The 17,250-nt window shown below is 41.7% G+C and overlaps 1 protein-coding gene across 1 annotated transcript in view; it reads left to right on the forward strand.

The window, feature by feature from the left end:
• Positions 1-10,475: 10,475 nt before the first annotated feature.
• COL4A4 (collagen type IV alpha 4 chain) overlaps positions 10,476-17,250 on the forward strand; it is a 103,066-nt gene continuing 96,291 nt past the window's right edge. The window contains exons 1-3 of the mRNA XM_069474089.1: positions 10,476-10,530; positions 13,897-14,068; positions 16,534-16,576. Coding sequence (XP_069330190.1) covers positions 10,476-10,530; positions 13,897-14,068; positions 16,534-16,576 — 270 coding nt within the window. The remainder of the gene's footprint in view (positions 10,531-13,896; positions 14,069-16,533; positions 16,577-17,250) is intronic.

The raw sequence follows: 17,250 nt of genomic DNA on the forward strand, positions 1-17,250 counted from the left end.
AGGTGGAAACTGACCCCAGAGAGGTGAGGGCGGAGTGCGAGGTCCTAACTGGGAAGCCTCACACTCGCTGCTCTCAGCCAGCCCCAGCTGCTGGCTCTGATTCACCAACGTGACATCGCGCATCCCCACATCCGGTGTTCTTACGTATCATCCCTGGCGATTATCTGTGTATCTATTTATTTATTTACTGGCCTTTGAAGGCCTTTCTCCCCGTCCCTGATTCCTAGGGAACCGGGCAAGCCCCCTCCTCGCCTGTTCCTCCAGCCCCGCGCATTCCACCTGTTCCTCGGCATCCCGCTTGCTGCCTGCCGCACGCTGCCAGTCCCGGGACCTGCGTGGAGCCCTCAGCCACGCCACTGGCCGGGCAGCGGCTCACGGACAGCGCGTCGTGGTTTGGGCTGGGGCAGGGGGTCCAAGTGCGGGGCGGGGGTCGCGCAGCCGGCACTCACCTTGCTGGCCGCGGGCGCCGCCGCCAGGAGCACCAGCAGGAGCGGCAGCAGGAGCACCGGCGGCCTGCGCGCCGTGCCGGGCCGCATGATGGGCGCCCGCTCGGAGCCCCAGCGTGTCCAGGGACCCGCAGGCTCTCAGGCCACCGCGTCCCCTGCGCAGCGCGGGTTGGGGAGCTCCGGCTGTGGAGCTCGCCTCGCCAGCCGGCCAGGGCGGGTTTTGAAGGGCTCAGCTGCGCGGTCCGTCCCTCCCCACCCAGGCTTTTGGTTGTGGCTCCAAGGGAGGGAAGACGTGCCTCAGGTCCCGCCCTCGTACCCCCTCCCTCCCGACTTACCAGGCAGTGTCCCTTCGACCCGGGCAGCGTGCCCAGGAGGCGAGAAAGGGCTGGGTTCCTGTGGGGCAGGTGGGCGCGGATCCAGGGTAAGCGGTTAAGAAGGTGAAGCTCCCGAGGTCCTAGGACCCAGGTGGGGTAGAGGGGTGCAAGTCGGACGGAGGTGGGGGCTTTTGGGGGAGGCTGTGGGGAGGTGGCCGCACAGGGTGGAGGGAGTGGCCAGCGGCCCTGCCCAGATTAAGCGCGAGGCGCGCGGGGCGTCTGCATTCGCGAGGCCCCTCTTGCTCGCAGCGCCCGCGGCCGCGCCTCTGGGGGCTCTTCCTTTCGCCTCCCCGCCTCCGACCTGCAGTCGCGGGTTAGGCGGTGAGAGCGCGGTGAAGACGCGGCGGATCGCGGGTGGATCTGGGCTAGGCGGAGCCGAGAGGGGCGCGTCCCGCGGGCGGGCGCGGCGGCAGCTCCCGGCGCTGAGGTGTCCCGCCGAGGTAAGGCGCCCGCAGGCCGGGCGACCGCTGCGCCAGGGCCCGGGACACCTGCCTGGGAGGGGGCGGTGGAGGAGGTGTGGTGTTCAGGGGTGGCGGCCGGGCCGGGAGCTGTGGCGGGGGCGGGGGCCACCAGGGGAGAGCTCCTCTGGCTCCCGAGTTTGTGCGCCGGGGTTTGAACTGGGCGCTGTGTTTTGATTAATTTGGAGGCTCGAGTTACCGGCCTGGCAGCCTGGGCACTCTAAAATGCCAAGAGCAGGAGGCAGCTGAGGAGAAAGCAAGCCCTTTCTCCGCTGAGTTGAACCGGATTTTTAGGCTAAATCTTATCTGCGGAAACGCAGGGGAAAACAAGACCGACTCCGGGCAGGGTGTCTCCCTAAGGAGAGTGCTTTTCCTGCGGTGGCCTTGGGTGCAGATACGCAGCTCTGGAGTGTCAGGGCCGTCTTCCAGCGGGCTCTTGCCTTTTCTCGTGCCACGGACTGCTTTGGCTAGGTGAGGCATTTAGACCCCTTCTCTGAGTAATATTGTTAAATGCATAAAATATAATTAAATCAGAATCAGTTTTACTGGAATACAATTATCAAAGTACTAAGTCATGATATAGTAACATAGGTGCGTCATCATTGTTGCTAAATCTAACAGCAGATCTATTAAGTAACTGTGATATCAGAGTAGTGATGACTGCAGATGGGATTTAAAGATAACGGCCCAAATTAAAATGTGACATGGAAATACCGGTGGGTGCAAACTCTCAAGAACTGTGGCTTGTTGCCTCTACTCATAACTGAAGGACACGCGGAATTTTTGTGAAATATTAGTAAATATAAAGGTGTGATTTTTTCCCCCCCATCCAATCCAAATTCACAGATCACTTGAATTCCATCCCCGGGTTAAGAACCCTTGCTTTGGAGCAATGTTGTTGATATCCGAGTTAATTGGTTATTTATTAAACACCAAGTATAAACTATGCAGTTGGTCAACGATTATGGGGAACCACTTTGCTTGCAGTTAGAATGGGGTCTATTGGTATCTTAGACCTTTGTAGCAATGTAGGTAGGCAAAACCCTAACTATGAATGAAGACATACCTTCTCACCCTTCTTCTTTTTTTTTTTTCCTGATTGTAGAGTGAATTTTACAGTCATCGTTCTATCTTTTATGCCAGTGATTTTCAGCTGTGGCTGTGCATTAGAATCTGCTTAGCAGCATCTAAAAAATCTGCTCTCAAGACCATCCCAAGCCAATTATATCAAACCCTCTAGCAGTGGGAGTCAGGCATCACTGTGTTCTTAAGTTCCCAGGGGATTCCGTGGTGCAATCAAGTTTGAGAGCTACTGTTTTCACGCACATTTTGGTTAGCTGCATTGAGTTAGGGTCTCCTCCTAGTAGAATGATAAAAAGGACATACATTAAACTCTTTATTAAGACTTAAGGACACTGTGGAATTTGTGCTCAGACCACAGGTGTTACAATGTAGTGTGTAGTAGCTTCTCCCCATTGGTTGGAAAGATTCTTACGGAACCTTCTGCTACCCTTGCAGAATAGCAGGTGTTTTGTTGGTGAAGTGACAGTATCCCAGAGTACTGAGAGGCACATGATAATCTTTCATGAAATTACTTTCTTAAAGAAAAGTAAAAAACCAAAAAAATCTCAATGCTAATGTCAAATGCTCCTTCTCTTTGCTGAATTTCAGGAGATTTCCCAATTTGAATTTTAGTTGCCTTTTCCTGAACCCAATTAGTTTAATGGAAGACCAGACTTGGCTTTATCAACTTGGAAATAGGAGGCAGCAGTCAGCTGCAAGTCATTTCTGATGCAGTGACAGAGCAGGAAAGAAACTTGTGATGTAAAGACAGTAAGGAAGAAGCAACGGTTGAGAACTTGGTCTCTAGGGTAGACTCTGGATTTTGGAATTATTTCCATGCTTACTAGTGTGACCTAACCTCTCTTGGCTGGAGTCTTCCCTCTTGTAAAATAGAAATAATCATGGTACCCACTTCAGGGAGTTGTAGGAATCTAGTAATTCATCAAAAAACTTTTGTTTAGGGTCTTCATGTAACAATCACATATTGGAATTTGATTCTTCTATTGTACAAAGGAAAATAGGTTGTGCTGATAAGAAATGGTGGCACAAGGTAGAGATGCTCTTCTGTGCTCTGTACTAATGGGGCAAGAGCAAGCACAGCCCATGAGCTCCCTTGAGGTTACTACACTTCCAAGGCTTCTAGAACCTTGCCTAGGCATCCCTTGGGACCAGCAGCTTTGGCTCCTGGGGACCTTGTTAGAAATGCAAAATCTCAGGCCCCACTCTGGATTCACTGAATCAGAGCCTGCATTCTCCAAGATCTCTAGGTGAGTCAGGCACACCTGAGATTTTGAGAAGGGGCTTATCTAAAAGTCAGATTTAACCACCCATTTCCCACCTGCCCACCACACCCCCACCCTCTTCTTTAGTACAATGTTTGGTATGCTCACCAGGTGGTGTTAATTGACCCAAATGCTTGATTTTTAGAAAACTGTCTTGAGGTCAAGAGAGATGATTTTTTTCACAGTTGGTTCTTTAAATGTGAAAAAGCAAAAGGAAAGGAGGATGATTCTTTTTGTACATGCAAAGGACACAGAGATCTCTATTTTTGCCTTTGATACCATCCAGGCGTTTTGAACAAAATATAGATTTTTTTAAATTCCATTTGTCATTTCTGACATTCCCAACTTGTCATAAAGAACCAAATAACCACCTTTGGGTTTCACTGATTTTTCTCTAATGTTTGAATGCTTTCTCCTGCATTGATTTCCTTTTTAACTTTTATTATTTCCTTCCTCTTGCTTCAAGTTTAATTTGTTTTCTTTTCCTAGTTTTCTAAGATAGAAGCTCAGATAATTGATTTTAGATTTTTTTTTCTTTTCTAAGGTGAACATTTATACCTGTAAGTTTTTTTCTGTACTGCGTAAATTACATCCCATAAATTTTGATACGTTATATTTTCGCAATCATTCAGCTCAGACTAGTTTCCAATTTCTTCTTTGACCTGTGGGTTATTTGGAAGTGTCTTGTTTAATTTCCAAATATTTGGGACTTTCCTAGATGGCTTATCACTGAGTTCTAATTTAATGCTGTGCAACATTTCAGTCTTTTGAGATCTGTTGAAACTTGTTTTATACTCTAGCATATGGTCTGTCTCGGTGAATAGTCCATGTCCACTTGAAAAGAATATATATTCTGTAGTTGTTGGGTACAATGTTCTATATATGTATTGACCAGATCAATATGGTTGATAGTGTTCAGATCTTCTGCATCTTGTCTGATATTATGCTTCTATCAATAACCAAGAGAGGAGTGTTAGTTCCCAACTATGTTTCAGTATTTGTCTATTTTTTCCTTTGGCTTTGCAGTTTTTGCTTCATATATTTTGAAGTTCTGTTGTTAAGCAAATATATTTATGGGTATACCTTCCTGTTATATTAATTGTTTAATCATTTGCAAGGTCGCTACCCATCTTGAAGTCTATTTTATGTACTATTAGTACAGCCATTATAGCTGTCTTACGCTAACTGTGTGGTATATCTTTTTCCAGCCTTCTACTTTCATTCTATTTGTGTCTTATTATTTAAAATGTGTATCTTGTAGACAGCAAATAGCTGGCTTTTGCTGTTTTTTTGTTTTTTACTCCAGTCTGACAATCTTTGCCTTTTCCTATGGAAAAATAGCAGCGTTCAGTACATTTTCATTTAAAGTAGTTGATATGGCTACATTTCGATCTGCCATTTTGTCACTTATTTTTTATCTGTCTCATCTGCTTTTTTTTCTTTTCCTGCTTTCCAGCCTTCTTTTGTATTAATTATTTTTTTTATTACTCCATTTTAATCTTTCTGCTGGCTTTCTAGTTATATTTTTTCCATTGTTTTTTAGTGATTACTCCAGGGATTATAAAACGCACCTTTAACTTTTCCCAATCTACTTAAAATAAATGTTAAATTACTTCAGGTATGTCAAATTTTTTTGGTGTTCACAGTGCCTGGCAGGAGAGTTGGCAGAAAATAAAAGGTTGATATATATTTCTTAATAATAATTATAGATGTTTTTGTTGTATTAAAGGTATATGGAGGTGACACCAGAAACAAACTTTTTAGTTAATGTCAAGCTAGTCAGCAGAGAATCACTTTAAATTTTAAACATTATTATAATTTTAATGTTTTGAATTTATAATTTTTTCTTGTAATTTTCATATATAGACTAGATCTATACATTATTTTATTTCCATATACTTGCTTTTTTATTGTCCAAACTTAATGTAGACTTCTTTCCAGCTAAAATGTCTGCAGTTTCATGGAACTCTTTATGTTTTCATGAAAGGTTCAACTATAAATTGTTTTGGCCAGCTGTCCACATGGGACCCTCATGGAAGGCACAGAGCATCCCCTTGGCTTTGCTCAGTTACTTACCAATGTCTAGAGTCCACACTGAGTGTGTTTTTATTGTCCATAGTACATTATGGGATGGGATAGCTCTGAAATCCAGGTTTGAGGGACACCCTTGAATCTGTTATTGGGTTCCAAAGTAACAGAACCATTCCATGCACTATTTGCATTTATAATTGACTCTGTGCTATTCCTGTATTGGAGACTAAAGTTGTTCTTCTCAGAAATGAAGTCCTTGAAATTCACCCATGAATTTTTACGAATTATGAAGCTGTGTAGTGTCGTGGTTAATAAGGAAGGCTTTAGAGTTTGAATCTTGGAAATATCACTTACTGACTGTGAACCTCATTCGTGAAAGAAGGATCATCACATAACTTACCTCACAGGGCTACGGCGAGGATTGAAGATCTGTGTAAAGCCCTTTGCATAGTGTTTAGCATGTCAGTAGCCCTTATAAATGCCGGTAGTATCTTTCCTGGTGGGAATGATGACACTGATGATGATGGAGAAGGAAGAAAAGGAGAAGAAAGAAAAATGAGAGAAAGAGGAGGAGAAGTGGAGGAGGAAAGAGAGGAAGTGAGGGAAGAGGTGGAGATGAGGAGGAGGAGAAGAAGGAGGGAGAAGAAGGAGAAGCAGCAGCAGCAGCAGAAGCAGCAGCCACCATACTGCCACCAGCTTACTGGTTGATAAAACCCAATGCCAATCTTTTCCTCGTGTCCTCTTACAGTGAACTTACGTTACTTTGGTGATTCTACCTAGAATTGTTCTGTATACCTTCTTCTTCTACGCTAACTGAAGATTCATCCCTTGCAATAATTTCTCTCTCCTGATGTTTAAAAGGTACTTTATAAGGTACTATCATAGCTTGCTCCTTCTTTTTCATTTCCCCAGATCTTCCTTCCTTTCTATATCAAGTCTTGCCCCATTCCTGGGGTCTGCCTAAGTGTTCCCCAGTTTTCACTGTTATAACCCTTTCTCAATATATTGTAAGCTCTTTTTGTCTCTATCACAAATTAGGAAGGTTTATCAAGCTGCTCCCACATGCCAGTCTGCCCTAGGGACTAAGTCAGACTCATTTACACTTCTCAGGTATTAATTTTACATACTGAGAAAGCAAGAGCTCAGAGGGATTACCAACTTGCTCAGGATTACATGGCTAGGTGTAATTTTTAATTACATAATTAATCAAATACATGATTGGAGTAATAAAGATCTAAAATCCAACTTTCATCCACTAACCATGAGAGCACAAGGTAGCAAGGGAGGAAGGCACACGGTTTTTAATGGGGAGGGGGGGAGTGGCAACGGAGGTGAGAAGTCATCCAAGGCAAATGCCAGACTCATATTGTAGTTGAGGCTGGGCCTTGCCCGTAGGAATTGCCAGGTGTTACTGCCAGAGTCCACCCCAAAGCCAGCTGTGGGAGGTCTGAAAGGCCCAGAGAATTCAGATGGAGTCTCCAGCCCTATCCAGGAAGGAAACTCATAGACCAAGAGAAACCCGAGGAATTAGTGTTTTTGGCAAGAGACTTGAGAACATTCTGAATTTAGGATGTCATTCTTCTTAACTTGGAGGTAAAGGGCTCCTCTGGTTTTGAAAATTAGTTGTATATTTTTGGAACATGTACCACCTTCATGTGGTTCCCAAGTGGTGACATTATTATGGTTGCTGTCAAATTCTCTGTTGATATTGGGAGGAGACCACAAGGAAAAATGATTTTAAAAAGCCTATATTGCCAGAATGGTGGGTTAGCTGAGATACGGTCCAATTGACCCCGGATTAGCCAACTTAACTCCAGTGTCAGCTGAGGACTCTGCAGCCCTTTCCAACAATTCAACTGAATCTGGAGAGAAGGAGAGGTGAGGGTGGGCTTGGCCATAGTCCAGCAGCCGTCTGGTCAAGTTGGAACTCAGAGTAGTTCTCAAGAATTTACTTGAGTAGCTGTCAAGATTTCCTTGTTGCTTCTCAGAGAACATGAAGCTCCGGCCACGTTCCAGTGGTCCCTGGACCACACAGGCTCATGATCCACTTTAAAAACCTTGTGATATGGGATGTGATTGAGTGTTTTTGCTACAGAGCTCAAATCAACCTGAACTCTTTGGAAGTCTGAAGGTAGAATTAACCCAAAGAAATGGGATTTTAGGAAGAGCCAAACCAAGTAACCAGTTTGTATTCTGGGAAATGGTCCAATTAACTCTTAACAGGTCAAGTGTAGGCCTTGAAAGGAGGTGTCCACCTGGGCCAAGGTGAATAGGACGTGTCATTCTTTTTCTGAGAACATTTTCTGGGACCTGTGAGGCCCTTTGTTTATTTCTCTACAAAAACTGAATGTTTAAGAATTCTATGTTGGAAAGAGAAATATATGTACAAACAGGTGTTCAATCAGAACAATTTATCTTTGGAAAGAGTCTTCAGATAGCTCAGTGTCAGAAGGTCAAAAGGAAAGTACATGTAGTCATTGAGTTAATAGGATATTGTTTTCCTGAAGGAACAAAAAACTATTATTAAACAGAACTCAGAGATTTAAAGTAATGGGAAGAGAAAAGACATTACACTGCTATACCTTTCTGTGACTGGAAGCGTCCAGTAACCAGTCTTGTGTTTATCTCGTCCCTGATCTTGGCCACTGCCCGCCTTCGATTGAGGAGAACCCCAGCAGGGTGTATTTATTTTCAAGATTGGGTTGCAGAGAAAACAAATTTCCTGTGGTAGAGATGAAGATTTGGAAGATCTCCGATCTTGTTCCCAAACCTAGCATTTGGAAAACATCAAGCAGAGACTCATAAGGGATCTCAGGGGAATCCAAGTCCAGGAATTCTCATAAAGAAGGAGGAAAAAATAGCCCTAGGGAGTTAGAGGAAGATAACGAAGTGATATTTGCTGAACACGCATGCTAGGAAGTACCGACATACATATGCTGCTGGGGAAGAGCCTGTGACCTTCCTTGAGTCAGTGAACAAGATGGAGGTGAAAGACCCAGGGTGCTTATGTTCATGTTCCCTCATGGAGGGGGAAAGAGAGCTCCTTCTTGGGGTGGCACAACCTTGGAACCAGCTGTGACGGGTTGGGCCTTCTGTCCAACAGGGCTGCACAGGTCAGTGTGCTCAAGTAAAGGGATTGACTCTAAGACTGCAGCAGTCATGGGGCAGCTTTCAGGAATAAGCTAATCTTTCATCCTTTCCTGAGACCATCTGTCTTTCTCTTTCTGCATTTTCCTCTCTTAATAACAGTTTTTTTAATGCTTACTTGGAGCCTCTGTTTCCTGTAATTTCAGGCTCGCACTTCACCTTGGCATGTTGTAGCCTTCTCATTCCGAACTCTACCTCAGGGCATCTCTTGATGCATACTTCCTCCTTCATGTCCCTCTCCGTCTTCTCTCAGTTTCCTAATTTCACCTCTCCTGGAGGATTGACCCAGAGTCTCTCTCTGTACCTTCTCCAGGCCAGAGTCAGAATTTTCTGTCACTCAGCCAAGCTGTGGGTTGGACTGTCTTGGATCAGTGGCTTTACCTGTGTGGCAGGGGAAACAGGATCAGGTGATAAAAAACCTGGCCACGCCCCAAGGCAGCTGGGCTTAAGCCTGTGCTCTGATGCCACCATGGAGAATGCTTCCTTCCTGAGAATAACAGTGGGCAAAATAAAGCATGTCCTTTGAAAGGCACAGAACCCCTGCAGACGTTTCCCATGTAGGCGATCTAAAGCTGTTGTTCTCTGTGTATGTTTTAGTGGCATAGTGCTTTGGCTTGTTTTGGTTATTTATTTTTTTTTTTGTAATAGTGATAGACTTAAACAGAAACACACTGCCCCATCTATTCCCACATGATGATAGCCATTAATTTTTGAGAAGATAGGTTAGCGGGATGCTGTTCTGAGTGTTGGGGTATTTTTGTTTGGTGCAGTCAAAAGCTCCGTTGAAACAAAAGGTTTTGTGCTCTTAACACAGGTGGTTGCAACAAAGAAAACCCTCATACATGGTTATGAATAACACTTGTGACTGCATTTCGTGAGCTGCAGAGCACTGTGTACACTGCCGTTAACATGTGGAGCTGACAGTGAGTTGGGGGTTCTGCTCAAGTGTGTCCTAGTAGTTGCATCTTAGGCAGGAGAACAGTAATAAAAGTCTCTACAACTTCTTTGTGGCTTGTTTGTAGGCTCGATGGATGCATGGGATAAGGCACATGGTCATCTGAGGCCTGCTTCTGGTAAAACAGTGAACAAAGCAATTTTTAACCTTTGACAGTTCATTCAAGACAGAGATCTTCAAACTGAGGAACATGGGCTGTTTGGAGACACAAAGATTCTCAAGACATATATAAGCAACTTGGAAAATTAATTAAAGGAATCAATTTCCAGGTTCTCTGCTGCCATGTATATTCTTTTACAGAATTGCTCCAACTGAACATGGGTCTTTGGTGAAGGTTCTCACCTCCTCTTTCACAGTTGTCCTTCTCCTACTTTTCAAAAGAAAGGCATTCTCCCCATTCCTGTCCACCCTACCTATTACCACCCTGTTTTGTCCCAGAGTGTGAGAATTGTCTGGGGGGCCAGACAGAGGCGGTGCAAATGCTGGCATCAAGACCAGGAAGTGCTCTAGCTACCAGCTTCACATCCCCTAGCTCAGGGAGTTTTCAACTTTCTGCTTTTATCACAATTGAAGGAAGACTTATCAGCTGTTAGATCGTTCAAAATAATTCTTGATGATAAATGACTATGTTGCTCTTAATGTATGCCTTAATTCATTTGGGCTGCTGTAACAAAATACCTTAGACTAGCTGATTTATGAACAACACAAATGTATCGATCATGGTTCTGGAGGACAGAAAGTACAAGATCAAAGCACCAGCAGATTTGGTGTCTGGTGAGGGTTCACTCTCTGCTTCGTAGATGGTGCCTTTTTGCTGTGTCATCATATGGTAGAAGGAAAGACAAATAAGCTCCCACAGGCCGTTTCTGTAAGGACGCTAAACCTATTCCTGAGGGCTCAATCCTCATGACCTAGTCACCTCCCAGATGCTGTACCTCGCATACCAATACATTGGAGGTTAGGTTTCAACATATGAATTTTGGGGGAACACAAACATTCAGACCACAGTAGTATACGACTCAAGAGAAGTTGGAAAGAATTAAGTAACATTTGTATAACAATTTTTTTCCATTTACAACTTCTTATTTATGTTGAATAAGTTTTATTAGAACCTATAGCTTTGGAAATAAAACTGGAAATAGAACTGTTGCTGAACGTATCTCATTTCAGTAGGAAGGATTATTGATCTTGGGCTAAATAAACGTATTCAGAAATTCATTCACCTACAACTACATTTCCAATAAAATTTTATTTTTAATGTTTAATAATTATTTATCAAGATTTGATTTGATTTGTTTTTTGATGAATTATATACTTCTAATAATTATCATGAAAGCTGATCCAGGAGAAAAAAATTTAAGCCTTAGAGACTTATGATCATAGGAAGTAAAAAATAATTAATTTACATATATGTTTTTGTTTCAGACAAGTATAATGGAATGATCAATATATGATTTTCAAGTACAAAAATATATTGCATTAGGATGTATATGGAAGAATGGAATGAAAATATGAACTCACAAAGAAAAATAAGCAATATAAATTCCTGCTAAAGAGCTTATGTGCATATATTATAAGCTGATTATGGTGAAAATTAGATTGCTGTGGCATTATGATCTATTGAATACATCTAAAATAATGCTGTAGCAGTTTTGTTTTTATACTCTTCACAACTATTTAAAGAAAAGAGGAAATTTTTAGATATTAATGTAAAAATAAAAGAGAGGGGAGGTGCATAGTTTCGAAATTCTTATAAGAGTATAAGAGCAGAGAAGTCTGCAGGCTGCCAAGCTGGAGTGTCACTGGGGAGAAGGAACACATACCAAAACCAACAAACCGTAGTTCTGCCACTCTTTAGCTCTATGACTTTGCACAAATTACTTAAACTGATCCACTTTGATTTCCCTGAGCAATGAAAGTAATACTTTACTTACTAAATCATGGTGAGAATTAAGTGCCTTGATGTGGGCCCACTCTTAGCAGAGGGTCCTATATGTAATGCGTAAGTGTCAGTTTCTCTCCTCTTCCCCCAAGGCCATTGTGATTCCCCTCTCCATCTCTCTCATTCTCCCTTCCTCCACTCCTTCATGTATATTCAAATGTATCCTATCTACATCTCTTGTTAAATATGCTTGATTTATATTCAGAAGGTCCCAAAGTATCTTCTATAAGTCCACTCACCCAACAAATAGATATTGAGCACTTATATTCCAGGTACTATGATGATACTGGGAATATATCCACCATAAAAGAAGATAAAATTCCTTTTGTCACAGAGTTTATATTGTAACCAAGTGTGTGGTCATGAGAATGCACTGGCTGCTCTCAGGATTGCAGTGTCCTTCACTATCTTCGGCTAATGGGAGACCAGTTGGGTTTCTGCAGATTGGTCCAGCCATCCACCTGTCTGTCCATCCATCCATCCATTCATCCATCCAATTAAAATGCATTGAGAAACTCCCAGATGTTAGGACCATAACCAAGCATTCTCCATCTGGAAAGTGACCACAGCAACATTCTATTTGAATAAAATCCTCCTCTGTGCAACCTTTATTACAATATGTGTGGTGATCAATTTTATCATGTATCTATTTTGGGATTAAAATGCAAGTATCTCTGATTTTCTTTCATTTTTGACTGTGTTTCCTATTTGTTTACAATATCAAATACAATTTGAATGTTTCAAGCCAATTTGTGTTTTCCTTCCAAAGCAATAATTTGTTTTATTGAGACTTGCTTCGAGAATGTAACTAAAAAATATATAAAATTAAGGATTTAGGGATAGGAATAAAGATCTGGATATTCAAAGTGATTCTGTTTCTGCTTGATTTTGACACTGTGTCATGGAATGTTGTTCTACCACTTAACTTGGAAAACTAGTCTCCCATAAATATAGCATTGAATTAATTTACCCAGATTTAATCCAGAAACATAAAAATAGTGTATAGTATCCAACACTCATGGTTTCCTTGTCTCTAGGGGGACAGATCTTTAAAAGAAGCCAGAGTTTTTTAAATGATTCATTTCAATTCTTTGAGCCAAAGATATCTTTGATCATGGTAAAGAGTTCTTTGTGTCAGGTTTAAAAATATTTTTTTCTTTTTTTATTAAGATAAAATTCACATAAAATTCATGATTTTTGCTCTTTTAAAGTTTACATTTCAGTGGCTTTTAGTATGTTTATAATGTTGTGCAACCATAACCACTATCTAATTCTAGAACATTTCCGTCATCCCCAAAAGAAACTCCCAATTCTTTCCTCTCTCAATCCCTGACATCTATATTCTGTCTCTATGAATTTGCCTACTCTGGACATTTCATATACATTGGAATCATAAAACAGATGGCTGTTTTCACTTGGCATCATGTTTTCAAGATTTATCCATGTTATAGCAATATGAGCACTTTGTTCCTTTTTACGGCTGAATAATATTCCATTGTATGGATATACAACATTGTGCTTATCTATTATGGACATTTGGGTTGTTTCCACTTTTTGGCTATTATGAGTAATGCTTCCATGAATATTCAAGTATAAATTTATGTGTGAACATGTGTTTTCAGTACTTTTGGGCACATACCTAGGAGTGGAATTGTTGGATCATACACTAACTCTATGTTCACTTTTTGAGGAACTGCCAAAATATTTCCATAGCAGTGGTACCATTTTACATAAAAATATTTTTATATGTATCTGCTGTATGTGTGAAAAATGTGTATTTTATACTAAAAGTTTCCTTTCTTAGATTCATATAGTAAAGAATAAAAGCACTTGAGGGAGGGATTTAACATGGATGTTCAAGGGAAAAAAGTAACTAATTAAATAGAAGAAAATTTCACTTAGTAAAATGAAGCAATTATTTTATACAAGTTATATATATTATAGCTTATATGTATATAAAATCTTTTCATTTCTCAAAAATATATTCATGATATATAAAGGATGGAGGATTTTTTATTTCTAAGGATAAAAATTGATATGTATTCAGTTTAACCATCACTAAAGAAAGATGATGTCCAAAAACCATTGAAGTTCTCCTTTAGAAAATATTTCCATTACTATGAATAATGAAAGTAATGATTTCAACATTATAATGCATATTGTGTTTTAAGAGATATATTTATGTGTGACATGAACAGACTTTGACCCAGGACACAGAACCTCACTTGTCAACAAGAATCTTCTGGAAGAGAAAAGAAGACTGGCAGAATTTTTTTTTAAGTTCCAAGACTTGCCTGTGAAGTCATCTGTGCACATGGTATTGATGAGGTGCTCTTTCATATGGACCCAGCCCTTGGCCACAGATCTCTGGTGAGTATCCTCAGCGTGATCACCTGCTTTTATTTGATAATTGTCTCCTCCATGTTGGTTCTATAGGTATAAATTATCTGAATGTTTCATATGTCAAAAGGCAATCATTCCAGAAAGTATGCCTGCCATTTTGTGATCCATTTGTGTTGTTAAACACCAGCCCTCACTACTCTCCCTGAAATGCACCCACATAATCACCAAATGGGAAACTGCACAACTAAAGGCCCCAGATTCTTTTTCTCTTGCTCACTCAGTTTGAATAGCAAAAGCCTTATGTGGCCAGAGCTTCAGGGTCCCTATAACTAGTAGAATTAGGACAAGGCACTTCATGAGTGCAGGTTAACAGCCCCCGAAGATGTCCGTGTCTTAATCTCTGGAGCCTGTGAATATATTTTGTTACATGGCAAGGGGGAATTAAAGTTACAAATGGAATTGGGATTACTAGTCAGTGGACCTTGGATGACCCTGGATTATCTGCGGGTGCCCAGTATAATCACAAGTGTCCTTAGAGGTGAAAGAGGGAGGCAAGAGATCAGAGTCAGAGGAGATGTAGAGGCCAGAGGGATGCAGCAAGAGAGATGCACCTGGCCATTGCTGGCTTTGAGGCTGGCAGGGGTCCAGGAGCCAAGGCATGTGGGCAGGCTCTAGAGTCTGGAGAAGACAAGGGATCAGGTTCTCCCCGGGACCTCCAGAAGGAACACAGCCCTGCTAACACCTTGATGCTCACTGGCGAGACCCATGTCAGACTTCTGACCTCTGGAACTGTACAGTCATAAATATGTGTTGTTATTTAATCCACCAAGTTTGTGGTAATGTATTCCAGCAGCAATAGGAAACCAATATGAGATTGCCAAATGAGACTAAAAAAGATGTTGGGAGTTAAGACAGGGAAATGTTAAATATTGAAAAATATGAAAAGTTTTGAAGATGATGAAGGTGTCTTTATGGGCAGTGAAGGAAGAGAGGGTGGTAGGAAGGAGAGAGTTTGTCTCAGAAATACAATCCAGGCTTACTTATTTAGAGTGGACATAAAGGAAACTGCAAAAGAATCTTAATTGCAGATGATTTTTTAGAGGAAAAAAAGGGAATGATCTTACTTTTTAATATCTACAGCAGGAAGACTAACCTAGTGCAGGGTGGAGAGATGGTGACAGGGATTCAGACCCGACTTGAGCTGGTCCCCTTGGGGCCACTCTGCCTGCACCCTTTGGAGCGTGTTATCCAACATTCTGAGTCACTTTGCTCTTCTGCAAAAGGTGGAAAAAACGTGCTGTGCCCCCAGTTTTAATGAGGTTCTATATATGGAGGCCACCGCTGCTATAAGATGCAACATATCCTATTTACAAATGTCCAAAGTGTTGAGAACCCATTTAACAAGCAGTAGTTGTAAATACAAGTTCAACTTGATTTAAAACAGTTTATTCCCAGTGTTTAACACCTCCTTCATATTTTTCTCATAATTTACCTAGTTACTACACTGAAATGCCAGTGTACTGGCTGGTCCTGGGATTATGAAAATGGCTGGGAGAAGGGACTTCAGTGTGGGAGCCAGTAGCATGGGCTAGACTCACCCCCCATTCCCTCGTTCCTAGTCAGGAATGAGGTACGGAGCTCTGTAAATTTCTATAGTGTTTATCAGCCTCTCAGCACAAGAGGAAGGACTGGAGGGTGGAGAATAAAGGCTTGGTTAGGATGTGAGGTTTCAAAGAGGAAAAGGCTCTATGCATAACAAGGGACAAGGACAGCAGAGAAATCACAGCCCAGGACTGAGCCCCAGTTCTCCTGCAGTCCTTGGGGATGATGTAACCTGAAGCTCCAACCATAACGAGATGATGAATTTGGGCGAGCTTTGACAAATATGAACCCTAGAAAACGTGAGCAAATGTTTAGTGGTCTTTTTTTGATGGCATCTCTCCTCTGTTAATATATATTTGTAATAATGAAGTTACTGCAGTCAGATTTCTGCCTCACTTATAAGGCCCTGGACTACCTGACTTTAACTATTCCATGTTATTTCCCTTCCCCTCCAAGCTATCCTTCTAGTCCAGTTAGGTTTCCTTCCATCCTCCCTGCTTCTAGTTGGTTCCACTGAAAGGCATCTGGGATGCACTGGGCTCAGCAGTGTCCCTGAGCAAAGCTATCTCCTTCCCTGTCCCCTTTAGTTTTCATTCCAAGATTGATCTCCCTTCACTTGTACATCCATCCACGTCTCCCCTTCAAAGTGTCTCCATGGTTTCTAGCACAGTGAGGACCACACTAAAGGGGTTCAGTACCTATTTCTTGGCTAATTAAAAAGAGGAAAGATAATGATGAAGAGAGAGGAAAACATTTATCTTGTCACCGATGACAAATAGCCTGATAACAGCAGCCTGTTAGAAATAGAAGCTTTCTGCTCTTTTTCTTTTTAATTGGTTTCACATGAAAAGGAACAGTTCCAATTAATCCGCATTTTTGTTTTCCTGTAGGTCACTTATACTTATTCTTTTTTCTGTACAACATGTTTATGGGGTAAGTACATTGATTAGCTCTGATTACATGTTGAAAATTTGCTTTATTGAATGCATGGTTATAATTTCAAACAAGTCCCTCTCTGGGACTCAGTTCTCTCATCTATAGAATGGAGGGTTGGACTAAAGAAACTCTGAGGTTTCTTTTATATTTTATAGTCAAGACTGCTTACTGAATTGCCTAGGTATTGGAGATTTCCTTATTTTATGACTAACATAACCCCTTCTTAAAGATGTTTTTGGAGACAGGCAGGAGACAGCTGGGTTATTTCAAGATGAAATCAAGGGGTGTAAGATTAAATGTGAACATTCTAGTGCTGAAGAAAGATGAGCCTAGAACATTCTGTAATAAGCTGTCTTCCTTCTGCTTCCTTGAAAGAATCGAAGTTATTAAATCCAACCTCAGGTTCTGGGAAATCCCATTATGGGCTGCCTGCAACTCAGATTACTCTTGAGACAATTGAACTAGTTTAAATCATTCTAGTGAACACATCTCTATCTGTCAGAACCCTCCAGCTTGGATTCCCCCAATCCAATTTCAGTAATTCAAGTTATCACAGGGCTTTTCTAAGCAAATCAAAATAGGAAGTTACCTTCTTTTTTTTTTTTAACCAGTTGGGAGCAGAAATACCTAAATCAAGGAATGAGGAGCCCTTGGTTCTTGGTTCTGCTGAT

Source organism: Eulemur rufifrons, chromosome 1 (assembly GCF_041146395.1).
Source record: "Eulemur rufifrons isolate Redbay chromosome 1, OSU_ERuf_1, whole genome shotgun sequence".
Lineage (NCBI taxonomy): Eukaryota > Metazoa > Chordata > Mammalia > Primates > Lemuridae > Eulemur > Eulemur rufifrons.